Source organism: Macaca nemestrina, chromosome 7 (genome assembly GCF_043159975.1).
Source record: "Macaca nemestrina isolate mMacNem1 chromosome 7, mMacNem.hap1, whole genome shotgun sequence".
In the NCBI taxonomy this organism is placed as follows: domain Eukaryota; kingdom Metazoa; phylum Chordata; class Mammalia; order Primates; family Cercopithecidae; genus Macaca; species Macaca nemestrina.
The window spans coordinates 108,194,140-108,212,376 of record NC_092131.1 but is presented as its reverse complement, the minus strand read 5'-3'; the positions used below and the strand labels follow the sequence as shown (position 1 = coordinate 108,212,376).

At 39.7% G+C, this 18,237-nt stretch overlaps 2 protein-coding genes across 16 annotated transcripts in view; one reads left to right on the top strand and one right to left on the bottom strand.

The window, feature by feature from the left end:
* The window catches only part of LOC105497470 (transmembrane 6 superfamily member 1), a 49,851-nt gene that overhangs the window by 11,036 nt on the left and 20,578 nt on the right, over positions 1–18,237 (bottom strand). For 6 of the 14 annotated variants that reach the window (XM_071100786.1, XM_071100783.1, XM_011768582.3 and 3 more), the window contains one exon: positions 8,174–10,281. The exons of 5 other annotated variants lie outside the window; for them this stretch is intronic. In XM_071100786.1, the coding sequence (XP_070956887.1) occupies positions 10,090–10,281 (192 nt within the window). In that variant the 3' untranslated portion in view covers positions 8,174–10,089. 3 more of the 14 variants (XM_071100787.1, XM_071100784.1, XM_071100788.1) reach the window with 3 other exon arrangements.
* The window catches only part of HDGFL3 (HDGF like 3), a 103,327-nt gene that overhangs the window by 71,613 nt on the left and 13,477 nt on the right, over positions 1–18,237 (top strand). The window lies entirely within an intron of this gene.

Here is an 18,237-nt window from a genome sequence, read left to right as displayed (position 1 = left end):
GTGAAACCTTGTCTCTACTAAAAATGCAAAAATTAGCTGGGCATGGTGGTACACACCTGTAGTCCCAGGTACTCGGGAGGCTGAGACATGAGAATCACTTGAACCTAGGAGGCAGAGGTTGCAGTGAACCAAGATCGAGCCACTGTACTCCAACCTGGGCGACAGAGTGAGACTCCATCTCAAAAAAAAAAAGAAAGAAAGAAGAAGAAAGGGAGAGAGAGAGGGAAAAAAAAGAGAAAGAAAAAAAAAGAGAAGAGAAACCATGGGAGCGAGTGACTGAGGTAGGGTCTTAGAAGACAGGATCTTTGGCAGAGAGGACACCAAGGAACTGAGATACCAGAATGTTAGAAAGATAATCTATGTGGATATTGAAATCACAGGAATTATGATGAATGACAGAGGGCCAGAAGTGAAATCTTTATAAGAGTAAGGAGAGTAATCCAGGGAGTCTATAGATGATTGCAGTAAGGAGGGGAGTAGCTTACACTGAGATTCAAAACTGGGAGGCTTTTATTTTCAGGAAATGTGGGACACAACGGAGAGAATGAATAGCTTATAAATAGTAAGGAGGAGCAAGAAAGACACCTTCTCCACCTCCAGGGCAAGTAGTAGTATAAGAGCTGTGGGAGAGAACAAAGCTACCATTTGAGAGGGTTAAAGGGAAAGAGGCAGCACTGCCCTTAGAAGAAAACAGGTTTAAAACAAGTTGTTGAGTGGAATATCTTGGAAATCCAAAATGGGAATATAGGAGTTTTGCTAATGGCTAACTGTGGTTTTCAGGGGGCCCAGTAGAAGAGATTAAAGAATGGGGTGGGGGGTTCTGTTAAGAAATAAGGCCATAAAAGGACCTGTGCAAAGCTGACTGGGGATATATGTCCAGGAAGTGATGGGTGCTCTGGAGCCCATCTTGTAGTATCCAAAGTAAGCGAGGATAAAGGGCATAATAATAAAAAGCCTGATGGTCTCAAAGCAGATGATGCGTTGATGTTACGCGTATTGTAAAGGGAAAGAAGAGATTTTTACGAGGTTCCCTTTTTGCTCCCAGAGGCTCTCTGAGTACTTCTTCCCTCCTGCCACTAGCAGCAGGAGGCAGAAAGGAGCAGGCACCCTTATCTAGAATACTTGGAGTTCCTTTGATTCATATGGATAGAAGGTGGAAGTTACTCATCTGTGGCTAGGAGGACACCATGCACTGATTGGCTTACACCTGCTGTATTAGTTATCTATTGCCATGTAGCTGAAACCTAGCGACTTAAAGCAGCATTTATTATCTCATCTTTTCAAGACTCATCAAGAGTCCATGCAGGTGCAACTTGCTAAATCCTCTGTCTCTGGGTCTCTTGCAAAAGAAAGTGAGATGCCAAAATGCAGTCCAGGTGTCAGCAGGGACTCAAATCATCTTAAGGCTCAACTGGGGATGGATCCTCTTCTAAGATCACTCAAATTGTTCCCGGCAGGATTCAGCTCCTCACAGTTGTTGGACTGGAAGCCTCAGTTCCTCATGAGTTATTTCCCAGGGGCCTCCTTTGATGCTTTGCCCCACGGATCTCACCATGAGGCAGCTCATAAAATGGCAGCTGGCTTCATCAGAGTAAGCAGTAAAGTGTCAGCAAGAGAGAGTGCTGGCAAACAGAAGTCAGTCTTTTGTAACCTTCTTAGAAGTGACATTCCATTACTTTTGCTTCATTCTGTTTATTACAAGCAAGTCACTAGGTCCAGCCCACACTCAAGGGGCAACGATTACACAAGAATGTGATGTAGAGATACTGGAGGCAGGAATCATTGGAGACTATATCAGAAGGCTACCCATCCCTAAACCAACTACTGATACAAGAGGATTAGAACTGGCTCACACCATTCAGGTTCTCCACACCCCTGGAGCTGGATTCAGGTCCCCAAATCACAAGACTACCACACAGCTATGGCATCCACCTGTAGTCCCAACTAGGGCTGAGGCGGGAGAATTGCTTGAGCCCAGGAGGGCTGCAGTGAAAGATACTAGTGGTGGGCAGCCTTGTCTGGTGCTGACGATTGCCTGGCAGTCAGTGGAGGGGAAAGTCTGAGAATCGTGCAGTATCCGTAAATTGAGACTTACAATTTCTAATTATTCCAATATATTTACTAGAGATTATTTGGAAAACAGACCCTCAAATGACAATAAAGTCTTAAATCATTTAAAAAAAAAAAAGGCTCCACACAATTGGAGGGAGGGACAGAGGATAGAATAAACATTGGGATGATAGCTACAATGTTTACCCTATTTACCATGTGGCCATGCCTTTGTTCTGACCCTGAACCAGTTCTTTCTACAATATAGTGGCTGCCCCTTTATATCTCTTCAGTGCCCCACAAGATTAAGTCTGAGTTCCTTATTCCATCATATAATGCCTTTCACAACTGACCCCAGTTTATCTTTGCAGTCTTACCTCTCACCGTTTACTCTCATTTATTCTTGGTCTCAGGACCTCTTTAATACCATTAAAAGTTTGTTTGTTTGTTTGTTTGTTTGTTTGTTTGAGATGGAGTCTCGCTCTGTCGCCCAGACTGGAGTGCAGTAGCACAATCTTGGCTCACTGCAACCTCCGCCTCCTGGGTTCAAGCGATCCTCCTGCCTCAGCCTCCTAAGTAGCTGGGATTATAGGCACTCACCACCACGCCCGACCAATTTTGTGTTTTCTGTAGAGTTAGGATTTTGCCACGTTGGCCAAACTGGTCTCGAACTCCAGACCTCAAGTGATCTGCCTGCCTCAGCCTCCCAAAGTGCTTGGATTACAGGCGTGAGCCACTGCACCCGGCCCTGTTTAAGGGGCCTGTAATCTCAACACTATGGGAGGCCAAGTTGGGTGGATCACCTGAGGTCAGGAGTTCAGCACCAGCCTGGCCAACATGGTGAAACCCCATCTCTACTAAAAATACAAAATTAGCTGAGCGTGGTGTTATGCGCCTGTAATTCCAGCTACTCAGGAAGCTGAGGGAGGAGAATCGATTAAACCTGGGAGGCAGAGGTTGCAGTGAGCTGAGATTGTGCCACTGTACTCCAGCCTGGGCTACAGAGCGAGATTCTGTCTCAAAAAAAAAAAAAATTATTCAGGGCCCCAAAGAGCTTTGTTTTTATGTGTTATTGTTAATGATATTTATTTAATTAGAAATAAAAACAAATTTTAAAAATACTTAATTCATTTAATATAACAAATCCATTACTTAAATAGCATTTTTATGAAAATAACATTTCACAGAAAAGTTTGCAGAATGACATTTTTACATTTTTGCAAATCTTTTTGATGTCTGATTTGATAGAAGACAACTAGATCCTCATATCTATTTCTGCATTCTCTTTATTGTAATATGTAATTGTGGTTGAAGGTATATGAAGAAAATCTGTTATTATACAGATATTTAATTGAAAAATGGAGATTTGAGTATCTTAATAGTGTTGCCCTTTTTTTTAACTTCTATTTTAGGCTCAGGGGTACACGTGCAGATTTATTATAAAGGTTAACTCATGTCATGGGTGTTTGTTATACAGATTATTTTGTTACCCTGGGTTCTAAGCCTAGTATCTAATAGTTATTTTTTCTGATCCTCTCCCTCCTCGCCTTTACCCTCAAGTAGGCCCTAGTGTCCATTGTTCCCCTTTTTGTGTCCATGAGTTCTCATCATTTAGCTTCCACTTATAAGCAAGAACGTGCAGTATCTGGTTTTCTGTTCCTGTGTTAGTTTGTTAAGGATAATGACCTCTAGCTCTATGCATATTCCCACAAAAGACGCACTGTCACTCTTTTTCATGGCTGCATAGTATTCCGTGGTATGTATGTACCACTTTTTCTTTATCCAGTCTGTCATTGATGGGCATTTAGGTTGATTCCATGTCTTTACTATTGTATAGTGAGTGCTGCAATGAACATTCGCATGCATGTGTCTTTTTTTTTTTTTTTTTTTGAGACGGAGTCTCGCTCTGTCGCCCAGGCTGGAGTGCAGTGGATGGATCTCAGCTCACTGCAGGCTCCGCCTCCCGGGTTTACGCCATTCTCCTGCCTCAGCCTCCTGAGTAGCTGGGACTGCAGGTGCCTGCCACCTCGCCCGGCTAGTTTTTTCTATTTTTTTTAGTAGAGACGGGGTTTCACCGTGTTAACCAGGATGGTCTCGATCTCCTGACCTCGTGATCCTCCCGTCTTGGCCTCCCAAAGTGCTGGGATTACAGGCTTGAGCCACTGCACCCGGCCACATGTGTCTTTATGGTAGAATGATTTATATTCATTCGGTTATATAACCAGTAATGGGATTGCTGGGTTGAATGGTAGTTCTGTTTTTAGCTCTTTGAGGAATTGCCATACTGATTTCCACAATGGTTGAACTAATTTACACTCCCACCAACAGCATATAAGCATTCCCTTTTCTCTGCAACCTTGCCAGCATCTGTTATTTTTTGACCTTTTTTTTTTTTTTTTTTTTTTTTTTTTTTTTTTTTTTTTTTTTTTTTTTGAGACGGAGTCTTGCTCTGTCTCCCAGGCTGGAATGCAGTGGCTGGATCTCAGCTCACTGCAAGCTCCACCTCCTGGGTTTACACCATTCTCCTGCCTCAGCCTCCCGAGTAACTGGGACTACAGGTGCCCGCCACCTCGCCCGGCTAGTTTTTTGTATTTGTTAGTAGAGACGGGGTTTCACCGTGTTAGCCAGGATGGTCTCGATCTCCTGACCTCGTGATCCGCCCGTCTCGGCCTCCCGAAGTGCTGGGATTACAGGGTTGAGCCACCGCTCCCAGCCGACTTTTTAGTAATAGCCATTGATTTGTGTGAGATGGTATGTCACTGCCGTTTTGACGCGTTTCTCTAAGGATCAGCGATACTGAGCTTTTCTTCATATGCCTGTTTGTCTAGCACTTTGAATAGCTTTCCACCATTTAGAAAATATAGATTCTCTGAATTACTTGGGTTTTCCAAATATTAACCCATTTCAGTACAAAATATTTTTAATCACATTTTTAATATCACTACCTATCACATCAGAAAAGTCTTTAAGTATTGGGGCCAAGTTTGGTGGCTCACACCTGTAACCCCAGCACTTTGGTAAACTGAGGCAAGAGGATAGCTTGAGGCCAGGAGTTCAAGGCTGCAGTGAGCTGTGATCACACTGCTACACTCCAGCATGGGCACCAGAGCAAGACCCTGTCTCTAAAAAAAAAAAGTCTTTAAATATTGGAAAACTATCAGTCATGGAGGATTTGAAATTCTAGTTTTCACTAAACACTCAAATTTTATCATTGGCAAAAAATAGTTGTTTTTCTGGAAGTAATAGGTTACTTATTATAACGTGCCAAATTGCTGAGTCTGCAAAGCCATATTGAATATCATCATTCCTTCATATCAAAATGTTACTCCTTGAAAAGATCCTTACGGCTTCTATTGCTTCATAGCTTCTGCTTATAGTGTTCTGGGTATCCATCAGCTTTGCTGCCACCCTACAGCCTCTCAGTGTGCCTCACATTTAGATACCTCCAGAGAGAATCTGATTGGATTCTCCAGCCATTATCTAATATAGGGATGCATGGCAACCAGTGCGTAAGGAACCACTTGTGGCTACTTACTCAGAGGAGACTTCAGATCTAGGAGACAGTCAGAGTACCATGTCCAGAATGTATACCATGATGAATTAGCAAGATGTAGTTTTCAATACATGGATGCAAAGTGATTATGGTGTGAGAATTTTTTAATCTCAGATTTTGTAATTTGCTTTTACAAAGCACCCATTTGACAGCACCTTGTTTAAAGACCAAAAAAAAGCATATCCTTAAAACTGTAGTCACATTCTTAGTGCTCCCTTCACTTTGTTTGGGTATTAATACTACTCTGAGACTGCCATGGGACCACCTGTTCCAAAAATATTCTTTGATGTGGATTGAGTAGTTTTTACTGTGAGTGTTCTACCAAGATAAACATAGAATTTATTGCCTTTCACAGTAATAAGAAGATAACATTGTTAAAGAGGGTTTCGGCCAGGCATGGCAGCTCATGCCTGTAATCCCAGCACTTTGAGAGGTCGAGCAAGGCGGATCACGAGATCAGGAGTTCAAGACCAGCCTGACCAACATGGTGAAACCCCATCTCTACTAAAAATACAAAATTAGCCGGGCGTGGTGACACACACCTGTAATCCCAGCTACTCAGGAGGCTGAGGCAGGAGAATCACTTGAAATGGGGAGGGCTCACTTGCAGTGAGCCAACATCATGCCATTGTACTCCAGCCTAGGTGACAAAGCAAGACTCTGTCTCAAAAAAAAAAAAAAAAACAAAACAGATTTCTTTGGTTGACTAACAATTTTTCATTGTTCTAATGGGTGTCTTCCTCCTTCACAAGGGAGGAAGATCCTCCAAAGTTTCTGTGAGTATAATCTTATAACTGGTGTTTTTGTTAAGAAATAATTAGAGTCACCAGGCACTCCATTGTTTAAGTTCACAAATTTTAAACTTTTTTTTTAAGATTTACTTCCTCATTTTGGTGGGTACAGAAGGCTAAAAAGTGTATTTCTGCCATCTTAGGGGGATAGAAGGTTTGGCAACTCTCTCTCCTTTGAAGGTCCTGGAATCATTTATTATAATATATACCATTTAGTATACATGTTGGCTGTCTGAATGGGAACATACCCATGAGCATGCACATGTGCTTACAAACATGTTCATTCATTTAGTAAAATTAAGAATGGAAGCAGGCTGTTTTTAGAAAAAAATATTTGAGGGCTGAGTTCCCTCTTTCATTCATCCCATGAGGGTATTACTAGGGGGTTTAATATATTTGGGTTAATGATGAGGGGAAAAAAATAGCATCCTTTTGGGGAAATAGAACCAGACACAATTTAAAGTGGGACCCAAATCGAAACATAATCCTTTTATGAAACAAATGTTTTATTTTCTGTTTGTCACATGGATGCCATCTGAATTTTAAAAGAAATCTAGGCTTCCTCTTATCCTTTATGGTTTTTTTTAAAAGCAAGAAGTCAGAGACTTTGTACATCTTGATTAACTCTTATGTTTGAGCCATGTGTCACAAGTAATTACATTATAAATATTCTAAAGAGTAATTCGTGCACACTCTAACACTCTAAGGGCTTTTTAAATTTTACACAGCTTACCTTTCTTTCTGAAGAAAGTCCTCACAAAGATAGATTATATCAGTTTCTCCATTGATGATGTATTCCAGCAATAAACATAGTCCTAGAATTGTAGAATGTGCACTGCTGCACTCTGTCCTGACAGACAGTAGACAAGGTTTATAATTTTTTTCTATGGGGCACTAAAAATACCCTAGTATTTCCTTTAACTTTTTGCACTGACAGGTCTAAAGCAAAGCCACAGAAGCTGCTTTTGCTCAGTAAGTATTGTTAATGCTGCAGTGCATATTAAAATTTCAGAAAACCCAATTATATACTGTCTAGGTGTGGATAGCTCTCATTGTTAGTATCCTAAATCATCTAAAGGCTTGTTTTCTTTCTTTTTTTTTTTTTTACAGACCTAACTACCATAATGAATGCTGCATATTAAGAGAAACCACAAGAAGGTTATATGTTTGGTTGTCTAATATTCTTGGATTTGATATGAACCAACACATAGTCCTTGTTGTCATTGACAGAACCCCAGTTTGTATGTACATTATTCATATTCCTCTCTGTTGTGTTTTGGGGGAAAAAGACATTTTAGCCTTTTTTAAAAGTTACTGATTTAATTTCATGTTATTTGGTTGCATGAGGTTGCCCTTAACCACTAAGGATTATCAAGATTTTTGCGCAGACTTATACATGTCTAGGATCCTTTTATCAAGGCAGTTATGATCATCATTTTCCTGCCTTGACCCCACCATCACCAAATACTCAGTTAAATATAAATTAACATTTTTTAGATGACCACTCAACATAATGCTTAAGAATGGAATTTCCTCTCTTTGACAGACCCAGGAATTAATTCCTAAATACATAATGTTGGTATATTGAAGACAAAATTAAAATTGTCCTTCAGTTTTGAGGCCATGTGTAAAGTTTAACCATATTGTAAAATATCTATTCCGTATTAGAAATAGCTAGTTGACAGCTTATACTTCTCAAAATTCATATTGTTATGTACACAAACTAAGTTTCTATATGTGAAGTTAGTGAGTCTTTTTGTGTTACTCCAAAATAAAGGCAATGATTTATTTTTTCCCAGTGCCAATACAATTTTGAGCTAAGCACTCAAGGTGGATACTTCACATTTTAAAGCTGGAATCAGCAACAGCCCTATGGGAAACCAGACAAAACATTGACTTTTAAATGTAGACTTTTAAAATAAACTGTTTTCTTTTGGAACTACAATTAGAATAGTTAATATTCATCCATAAACCATTATTATGTGTACATTATTGTTGCTATTGTGATAATAGAGAATTTTATTTATTTTTATGCCAGCTTATATTGTGAGAACACATTTAGTCAGTTTGGGTTTTATCAATCCTGTTAATGCTTGTCCTTGGAACATCTTTCGCGTATTCAAGGTTTGTAGTTGAAAAGTTTACTGTAAAAAAATCAAAAACAAAAAATGTATTGTTTTTACAGAATAAATTTATTGGAATGTGTACTGGGAGTAAGATTTGAGGTTGTAAGCAAACTAAGTTAGTGTAATTTGGCTTCATATATGTAATGTGAGGTATTAATGTAATTCATATATTAAAGCAAAAATTGTTCACAGCAAGCTGACAATAGAATCAAGTGCAGGTGAGGGTTTTTCTTTCTTTTTTTTTTTAAACACTCGCTGGGTTTTAGATTATTTGAAAACACTGTAGGGGATGAAGGGGAGATGACTACATGATTTGCTTACACATGCATATTTACCAGCCCTGTGGACCCTAGATTTTGTAACTTGATATTATCCATGCATTGATTTGTATCCCATTTTCTTTTGGTTTTCTTTGTGAGAGCTAATAAAAACATGAGAAAATGTGAGCAGACCTAAAAGCCTAGGGCCATTAATGATGATGATGATGATGGCAGCTAAGGGTATGAAAGCACCAGTCCATTGATCATTCCAGGGCACAGTGAGGAGGTGGCTGTTTGTATTTTTGGTGTGTTTCTTTCATTTAGTAAATACTGATTTTCTCTAGTATATTCAACATACAATCCCAAACATGGAAAGTTTATAAAAAGATAGTAGGGATGTCAATCTAATACTTTTTCTTTAAAAGATACTTTTTAATTTTGAATATTTGAATGTATTTTTAAATTAATGAAATTTAATTCATCAAAAGGCCTCTTCATTGCTCACACTGAAACATAAGGGGAATGTAGATGACGTTTTGAATTGGAATATACAACTCACAAATTTTGTTTAAAAGCAATTTTATGTGTATATATGAAATGTTTCAAATTTAATAAGATTTGTCTTCATAAGAGGCCAAAAATAATTTTATTAAAAATATACACAGAAATACAATAGAAATATTTTCAGCCACCACTAAAACAAGTGTTCATTAAGGGTAGAGATAGTTATTGATCCCTATTTAGCTATTTAAATTCACACAAAAAAATTTAGTAAAAGTAATTTTCTTAAAACAGCAGCAAATAATGAACTTTCCTTGGGAAAACATTTTTCAAACAACATTTACAAATATTCTGATGATTTGCCTTTTATATTGAAGTTAATAATGAAGCATATTCATCTTATTTGCAAAAGTTATTTCTCCAGTCTGCATTCACTGTTTTGAATTTTTTAATATGCACAGGCCATATTCTCTATATTCTCTTTTGAATAATTTCATGCTCACTACTGTTGACACTAAATTGTAATTTTTTACACTTATAATTATTTCATATGTCAAACAGAATATTGAGATGGATGATCAAGTTTATTCACAAATGATTTTGAATATATTTCTTTAAACAGACTTTCTCAAGAATTTCCATTTTGCTTCAAAAATTTACACAGTACCATATAGCTCACACATACAGTGCAGAGCAAGAATGTACATATTCTTAAGTATTCATGTATGAGAAGAGAATGAAATGGGACATAATATCAGTACCAGTATAACAAAAGTTAGTAATTTAGAAAGGAACATGAAGTAATATTTTTATTCCACTTTTTCTTCTGCCTTTGTTTTTATGAAGAACTCTGGTTTGTAGATACAACGATAGACCAAGAGCTGAGGAAGAACTCCATATGCTATGTTTAATGCTAAAAAAAGGATTTTTGCTTCTTCGGGGACTCTGTAGACATAAGCAGTTCTAGCATGAAGAGAAGCACCAATGTGAGAAAACTGAGCCTGTTGCATAAAAAAAAAAAATGGGGTAAGCATGAAACATGTTCAGTTGGATGCACGATGAGTTCTGAATGGTTCATTCAGGCTACGTTTCTGTGCCCTCAAAACCAGTCTCACCTGCAGGCAAAATACCTTCAAACAATCCAGAGTCTTTAATGTGAGAGTCTTTCATTAAATTTAGTCTTTGATTAAATTTAGGGCCATTCTTGATATGACTGTTCAAATAAAGTAGATATTATTTCGTGTAGTTTTATCATGCCAGTTGTGTTTTTAACCATCAAGTGCCCTTTACCAAACATTAGTGGCTCAATCTAATAGAAAAATCTGAATAAAATCTCAATTTTTTTTCTGATTTGCATTCTGGAGATCCTACATAGAGACTCAGTTGTGGTTCACAAATTGAGTTCCAATAAAAATGAGGAAAGTGCAGAGTTTTTAAAAACTAAAATATTTTTAGCATAACAAACTATTGAAAGGGAAGCACTGGGGGGACCTCAGCTTCATTTATCAGTCTTTCATCTACTCCTTGGAGCAAGAGCTTCTACCCTTTCCCTATGTGTTTTTTGTTTATTCATTTATTCATGTATTTGTTTTTTCTGCAGCTTTTAAAATATTAAGGGTTGTTTGTAAGATAAGGTCGTTACCAATTTGGGTGGAGGTAGGAGTACAGTTGCTCTTTGTAAAATGGCAAATGTACATGCAGGCAACCTTTTTAAATCAAATTATAATTTATTTGGAAGTATGACTTGTCAGCATTATCTGCATTTGCAAAATGGCCTCCCTCTCTACTTATATACTTGTTCAGAAAACACATTCAGAATGTGCCAACTGGTCTTTTTTGATATTTTTTGCAAGCACAGAGGAAAACCGTATTGGAAAGGGTAAAACAGACCACAGCAGGATTAAAAGCTCCTGTCAGAAAATTTCCTCAGAAGGCTTGTATCATTACAAAATGTACCCCTGGAGTCTGCATTTTCATATCTTGCTGAAATTCAAGATATACATGAATAAAGGATTGGGAATCTAAATGTATTAAGTAGTAAATTATCAGTTCATCAGGATCAAAGAGACAAAAGACTGCACTATAGAGAAGGCATAGAAGTAACAAGAATGAAGAATTAAATAATTTGCTTTAAATACATATAAGTTATTTTATATTTCTTTCCGTATGAAACCAATGTATTCTGCTGAGTGATTCACAGATAAAGGTGTTTACTCATCACTTGACTTCACCATGGCAAGAAAAGGACAAGTTTTTTTAAGTAGCGTCTTTATGAATTTTTTATCAGTGGCAAATATTTTAATGGGCTGCATTTTTACAAATTCCTGGTATATTCTGGAGACCTGTGGTACATGTTTGCTACTCTGGAAATAGAAATTAGCATGATGTATTGCCAAGGACCAACACGTGGATTGTCTACATTGTGATCCATGAGGCACTGAGAGGACTCGGCCCTCAGATACACCTCCCCTGGGTAGATGCCCAGGCAGAACCCAGCAAATGTATTTGCATCTCCGGGCTCCAAGGGCAAAAAACCTTGAGAGTAAAGGGCACTTTCAGGGCTGCCCTGAGGAGGTGCATTCTGGACATTCTAGGAACTCTGAGCAGGAACATGGCTCCCATACTATTTTTCCTTAGGGCCTGTTTTGAATAATAGTGTTTTTCTGAATATATAACCAAGCATTTTCTTCTGGACTAGAAGCCAAATTCGATCCCTGGTTTTCAGAAATGTGGGTTTGGTGGTTCTATCTTTATAGATACTTATACACATCACAAAATCACCAAGTTTGGGGAAATGCCAACCATACTTTAAGAGAATAAAGATGAGCAGTTGTGCCTACTTGCATAGGGAAGCCTGCATAAAAAGTCAGTGATTCCTTAGGCTCTTTTCCTGCACTAACCAGTGCAGTTAATACCTCATTTTCATGAACAGCAAACTCGTGGCAACATTAAATGAATCATGGCCGGGCACAGTGGCTCATGCCTATAATCCCAGCACTCTTGGAGGCCGAGGCGGGTGGATCACCTGAGGTCAGGAGTTCAGGACCACCCTGGCCAACGTAGTGAAACCCCATCTCTACTAAAAATAAAAAAAATTAGCCGGGCGTGATGGTGGGCGCCTGTAATCTCAGCTACTCGGGAGGCTGAGGCAGGAAAATTGCTTGAACCTGGGAGTGGAGGTTGCATTGAGCCAAGATTGCACCATTGCACTCCAGCCTGGGTGACAGAGCAAGACTCTGTCTTAAAAAAAAAAAAAAAAAGATTCATGTCCTTAGATTGTAAGCCCACTGGGCAGGTACTGTGTCTAATGTTTTGTGTGGCACCTATCACATTACTAGAGCTCAATAAACATTCAACAACAATGGACTTGTGACTGTCAAAATACATGAAGGGTCTACAAAGCTTTTCTCTATTTTTGTATGTATTTTAGTAGGCCTCTTTATTCAGAATTATTAAGGCACAAACATTTTAACATTCATAATCAAAAGAGGCATTTGTATGTGAGAGAACTCTAAGGCCAGTTGTGTGCAGCTCCCAGTACTGCTCATAGTCCTAATGGATGTACTTATGGTAGCCACACTTCTAGCTGAGTGAGTACCTGACCATAGCTTTCTCCTAAGGCATAGGATGTTAAGTGTTCAGGAGCAAGTTCAGATAAACCTCAGTCTCACCTGAGGAGGTTTCTCTTCCCAAGCACATAGCTAATAAGGGGCTGCAGGTTGTCTCCTGGGTGTTGTTCCCAGCAGCACGAGACCTCTCATGTCAGGACCTGAAGAGCTCAGCCTGAGCCTGTGCTGGGGTCAGGTGGCTCAGTGAACTCAGTGCTGCTGAATTAACAGGAGGCCCAGGATTACAGATATGAATTGTTGATCCTAGAAATTTATCCAGAATTTAGCAATGTGAGGTTGAGTCTCTAATAATTTTTCTTCTACTTCATTCTAAATCATTTTCACCTTACAGAAATAATTAAGAGATATATCTGATTTTTTTTTAAAGGATGGAGTGGCAAATGAGACAATAAGGTGAACAAAGGTTAAATTTTAAGAGCTGTTTTCTTACATGTATAGCGACAATCTGTAAAGGATAACTAAAAAAGTTAATGCTTTTTCCAGAAAGAAGAACTGAAAGAGTGTTATATGTCCATGTGAATGTTATAGGCAGAAAACTTAGGTGATCATTGGGATGACAGCCAGGGTCTTTTGCTAATACAGTATAAATAGCTAATCCAGAACTGTATTATCTTTTCTTAGAGTTTTTTGAGCAACATAGCTTATTGGTTCACAACACTGACTTTGGAACTAGACATCCAGAGTCAAATCACAACTCCACTACAAACCAGCTGTATGGCCTTGGGTGAGGTGTGGAACCCACCTCATAGGTTGTTTTGAGGGTTCAGTGAATTGATGTTTGCGATATGCTTAGACAGTGCCAAGCACTTGGGGCTATTCTGTAGACACAAATACAAAACTGAAATACCCATTCATGATCTGGTGCTTGACTCTGTAGAAAACCTGGGCCTTTGTTTTTAGATCCTCTTGACCTTTTGACCTTTTTACTGTTAAGTGTCTCCATGAAAGGATAAGCACATAAAGATATTAAATCCAGTATTGATTTAATACTAAATAAAGATGTTTAGCAATGAATCACACCAGAAGCAAATGAAGAAAACAAGATTTGCATTAGTATCCCAACTTAGCCGTGTTCTTCCTAAACCTTTACTTTCAGATTTTTCTTAATGTCTCCATGAGGGAAAAACCATATGAAATTTACTTCCAGGCTGAGCATGGTGGCTCATACCTGTAATCCCAGCACTTTGGGAGGCCAAGGCAGGAGGGTCACTTGAGTCCAGAAGTTTGAGACCAACCTGGGCAACATAGCAAGACCCTGTCTCAATTTAAAAAAAGTAAATTTACTTCAGTAGAGTTAACTCTTCACAACCAAATTATTCACACATAAGCTTCCATATCACTTTGTGAGAAAAAGACATGGCATAGCACCTACATAACCAGGGAGTTAGAGAGTCTGAGGGCCACACCTGACTGAAGTAACTGAACCTGCTTTGCTGGCTGTGGGATGGCAGGCTCCTTACCAAGCCCATGGTGAGTCTGTCCCAAAGCTTTCCCCCAGTTTCTTTGTTTTCTTGATAATTATATACAATACACATAATTTAGTTTGTCTAATTTGTAACGGGTTACAACATAAGGCATTTCTCCAAACTCTTACTGGGAATCTTCTACTAGTAATAATAGCAACAAAGAGTTTACATAGCTGTTATGTGCCAGGCACTGTTTTAAGCCCTTTACATATATTACCTCATCCAGCCCTCACAGCAATTCCATGAGAAAGCTACCATTATTATCCTCACTTTACAGAAGAGGAAACTGAGGATCAGAGAGGTAAAGTAGCCAAGGTCATTGTGCTCATCAGCAACAGGCTAGAGTCTGAACCAGTCCACCTCCAGAGCTTATGCTTCTAACTATATGAACTCTACTGGCTCTGACTTTTTTTCATTTTCATTGATATTTTAGCAGAGAAAATGCTTCAACTGAGGAAATGCTAATAAGTGGATCTAAGCAGCCTCTAATGCCTTTCAGATTACACTTGCAGCTTTAATCCTATAGTTAGCATTTTATATGAAAAGATACCTGGGTTATGAGTAAGTCCCCAGTGGAACTCTTTGGTCTAAAATGTGTCCTGGTTTCATTTTATTCAATCTTCTTTTACTCTTTCCTTGATCTTTTGATTTCCTAAGGCAGCAGATTTGGCAGACTCCTACATGGTCTGAAATCAAGGCCCCAGTAACTACTCACTCTTTCTTTTTTTTGAGACAGTCTCGCTCTGTCACCCAGGCTGGAGTGCAGTGGTGTGATCTTGGCTCACTGCAGCCTCCACTTTGTGGGTTCAAGCAATTCTCCTGCCTCAGCCTCCCAAGTAGCTGGGATTATAGATGCCCACCACCACACCCAGCTAATTTTTTTATTTTTAGTAGAGATGGGATTTTGTCATGTTGGCCAGGCTAGTCTCAAACTCCTGATCTCAGGTAATCCACCTGCCTCGTCCTCCCAAAGTGCTGGGATTATAGGTGTGAGCCACCATGCCCGGCTACTACTCAATATTTCTTGCATTGGCCTATACTGATCAAGAATGAATTCAAAGGTGTGTTTTTTTCCTTATTAAGTTGCATAGATTCTTCAGAGTTTGCTAGATGTTTCAATAAAAGTAAGTTTTAGTAAAGTTAGTGGGATCATGAATGCATAAGGCTTCTAAATAAGAATGGCAATTTTAGCAAGCAAAGATGCTGATTAAAGTTACAGAAAAATGCTTTTTTTTTTTGCTTTTTTTTTTTTTTTTTTTTTTTTGGTAGTGGTGGAGAGATAGGGTCTCTCTCTGTCGCCGCCCAGGCTGGAGAGTGCAGTGATGCAACCTCGGCTCACTGCAACCTCTGCTGCCTGGATTCAAGCGATCCTCCCACCTCAGCCTTCCTATTAGCTGGGACTACAAGCACATGCCATCATGCCAGCCTAATTTTTGTATTTTTTTGTAGAGACGGGGTTTTACCATGTTACCCAGGCTGGTTTCAAACTCCTGACTGCAAGCAATCCACCCACCTTGGGCTCCCAAAGTGCTGGGATTACAGGCGTGAGCCACCATGCCTGGCTGGAGAGTGCTTTCTCTGATGAATGTGTAAGGTACTCCCATAAGATGAGACTCCATTTCATAAGCACATACTTTTGCTAAGTGAAAAACAAATCACATAACTAATTCATTATTCTGGTCGTATACATTGTTTTGTTGCAGCATGGTTTCTAATTTTTCCTTAGTCTACACACTGTAAGTAGGTAGATATTAAAGCCCAGCCAAGAGCTATGGGAATTAGACCCATAATCCTTTACTCAAGCTGTCTTCACCTGCTGGGCTGGGAGAAACATCCTGACATTTACAGGATCTGGTCCTTAGCCTTAGGCTCTGGATCTGGGTATTCACCATCAAGAGGGGCTTCAGGCTGCCTTAACAAACTGGGCAATGATGGATAAGCCCCAGGATGCCTGATGTCTGACATGAATGGGATAATGCCCCTGCAGCTGCTAGCTGCTCTGTAGTCCACACTGCCCTTCTCAGAACCACTTGGCTGGAGTAATAAGTGCCCATCTGCAAGCTTAGCTTCACCAACAAATTAGGGTTCGTCTTACTGCTACAGGCTCACCACACCCATTTTCCTCCAAGCTATGACCTTCCTAAGCTTCCTGACTGTTGACCCTGGCCATGTGACTAGGCTTTTGTCTAGGTTTTCCTGCCGTTTCCATTTGTCTCCTGAGACTTAACCAGGTCCAACATCTGGTCTCTTTAACCAGCCTGCTGGCTGATGACACTTAGTGTTCCTGCCTCAGGGACTGGTACCAGGCTGACCAAGGCACATGGCAGGTAGAGGAGGCCTGATTGTGCAGGCAAAACACAAGGTGATAGGTGTCAAACAAAACAGCTGTCAAACTGAACAGTCTAATCCTCTAAAGAAAGGGCTGGCAAGAGTGAAGTGGGTATGCGGCCATCTGTCCTGAAGGATACAGGAGAATAAGGCAGGGGAACCAGGCCAAATAAAAGCCAAGACTTACTCTGCCATCAGACCTGCTGCGTATGCCCACACCTCAGTGTTTCCCTGGGTTATTCCCTGGAGAGGCTCAGCCTAATAAACCCCCATTTGGCCCTCAGAGTCCAACTCAGAATGTCACTGCCTTCCACCCACAAGGTTCTCCAACACCTCATAACTATGTACAGTCTTTTGTGCTGTAGGACTCTGTGCCATAGTTCATTGTTTGCATGGGGTGGGCGAGATAACACAATAAAGAAGAATATGAGGTTTGGAGTCAGGATTTCATAACCCTATTCTGCCATTTAATAACTCTGTAATCTAAGGCAAATAATTTCAGGTGTCCTGAGCCTCCGCTTCCTCACGTTTATATTGGGATTTTTTTTCAAAGCTATTACAAAAGATAATACGATGTGTCCATTGTGCTGTTTATTATGAGGCAGGCAGGAAGACCACAGTAACCAGCCTCCCCTGCAGTTGACCTGGTGCCAGGCCTGGATCCTGAAAATATCCCACATGATCTTTGCATAAACAGGAAATGAAATTTTACTGTGTTAAGCTACACTGAGTATTTGTTACAGCAGCAGAGCACATAGCCTATCCTTAGACAAATAGGTAAGTAAAACTTTTAACGTGGTTTGCCTGGCAAGAAGTAAGGTGATGAGAGCTCAGACTAGTGTAGGGGCAGCGGAACTGGAAAAAAAAAAAAATGGATTGGAGAATCACTGGAGTAAAACTAACTGGACCTGGTTGGGTGTGCTGGCTCACACCTGTAATCCCACCACTTTGGGAGGCTGAGGCAGGAGGATTACTTGAAGCAGGCATTTGAGAATAACCTGGGCAACAAAATAAGATCCCATCTCTTAAAAAAATTTTAAAATTAGCTGTGTGCAGTGGTCTTTGTCTGTAGTCCCAGCTACTCTGGAGACTGAGGCAGGAGGATTGCTTGAGCCTAGGAGTCTGAGACTGCGGTGAGCTATGACTATGCCATCACACTCCAGCCTGGGAGATGGAGCAAGACCCTGTCTCTTTTAAAAAAAGACAAAAAACAAAAAAACCGGACTTAGTGGTGGTCTAGATGTAGAGGATGAGGAGTGTAAATAATTACTCCAACTTTCTGGCTTGAGTTGCTGGATGCAATTGGGCTATTTACACAGATAATGAAAAAAATGGAAGAGAAGTTGTGGGGAGGATCCGGTCCTATTTTATATATTAAATATGAGGTGCTAGTGAGGCATGCAAGTAAAAAGACTTGAGTTTGGAATACAGGAGTCTGGGAACAGTTTGGGCTGAAGGTAGAAAATTGGAAGTCATTAGCTTATAGTTGGTATTGAAAGATACAAAGATAAAGATCTAAAATATACAAATAAAG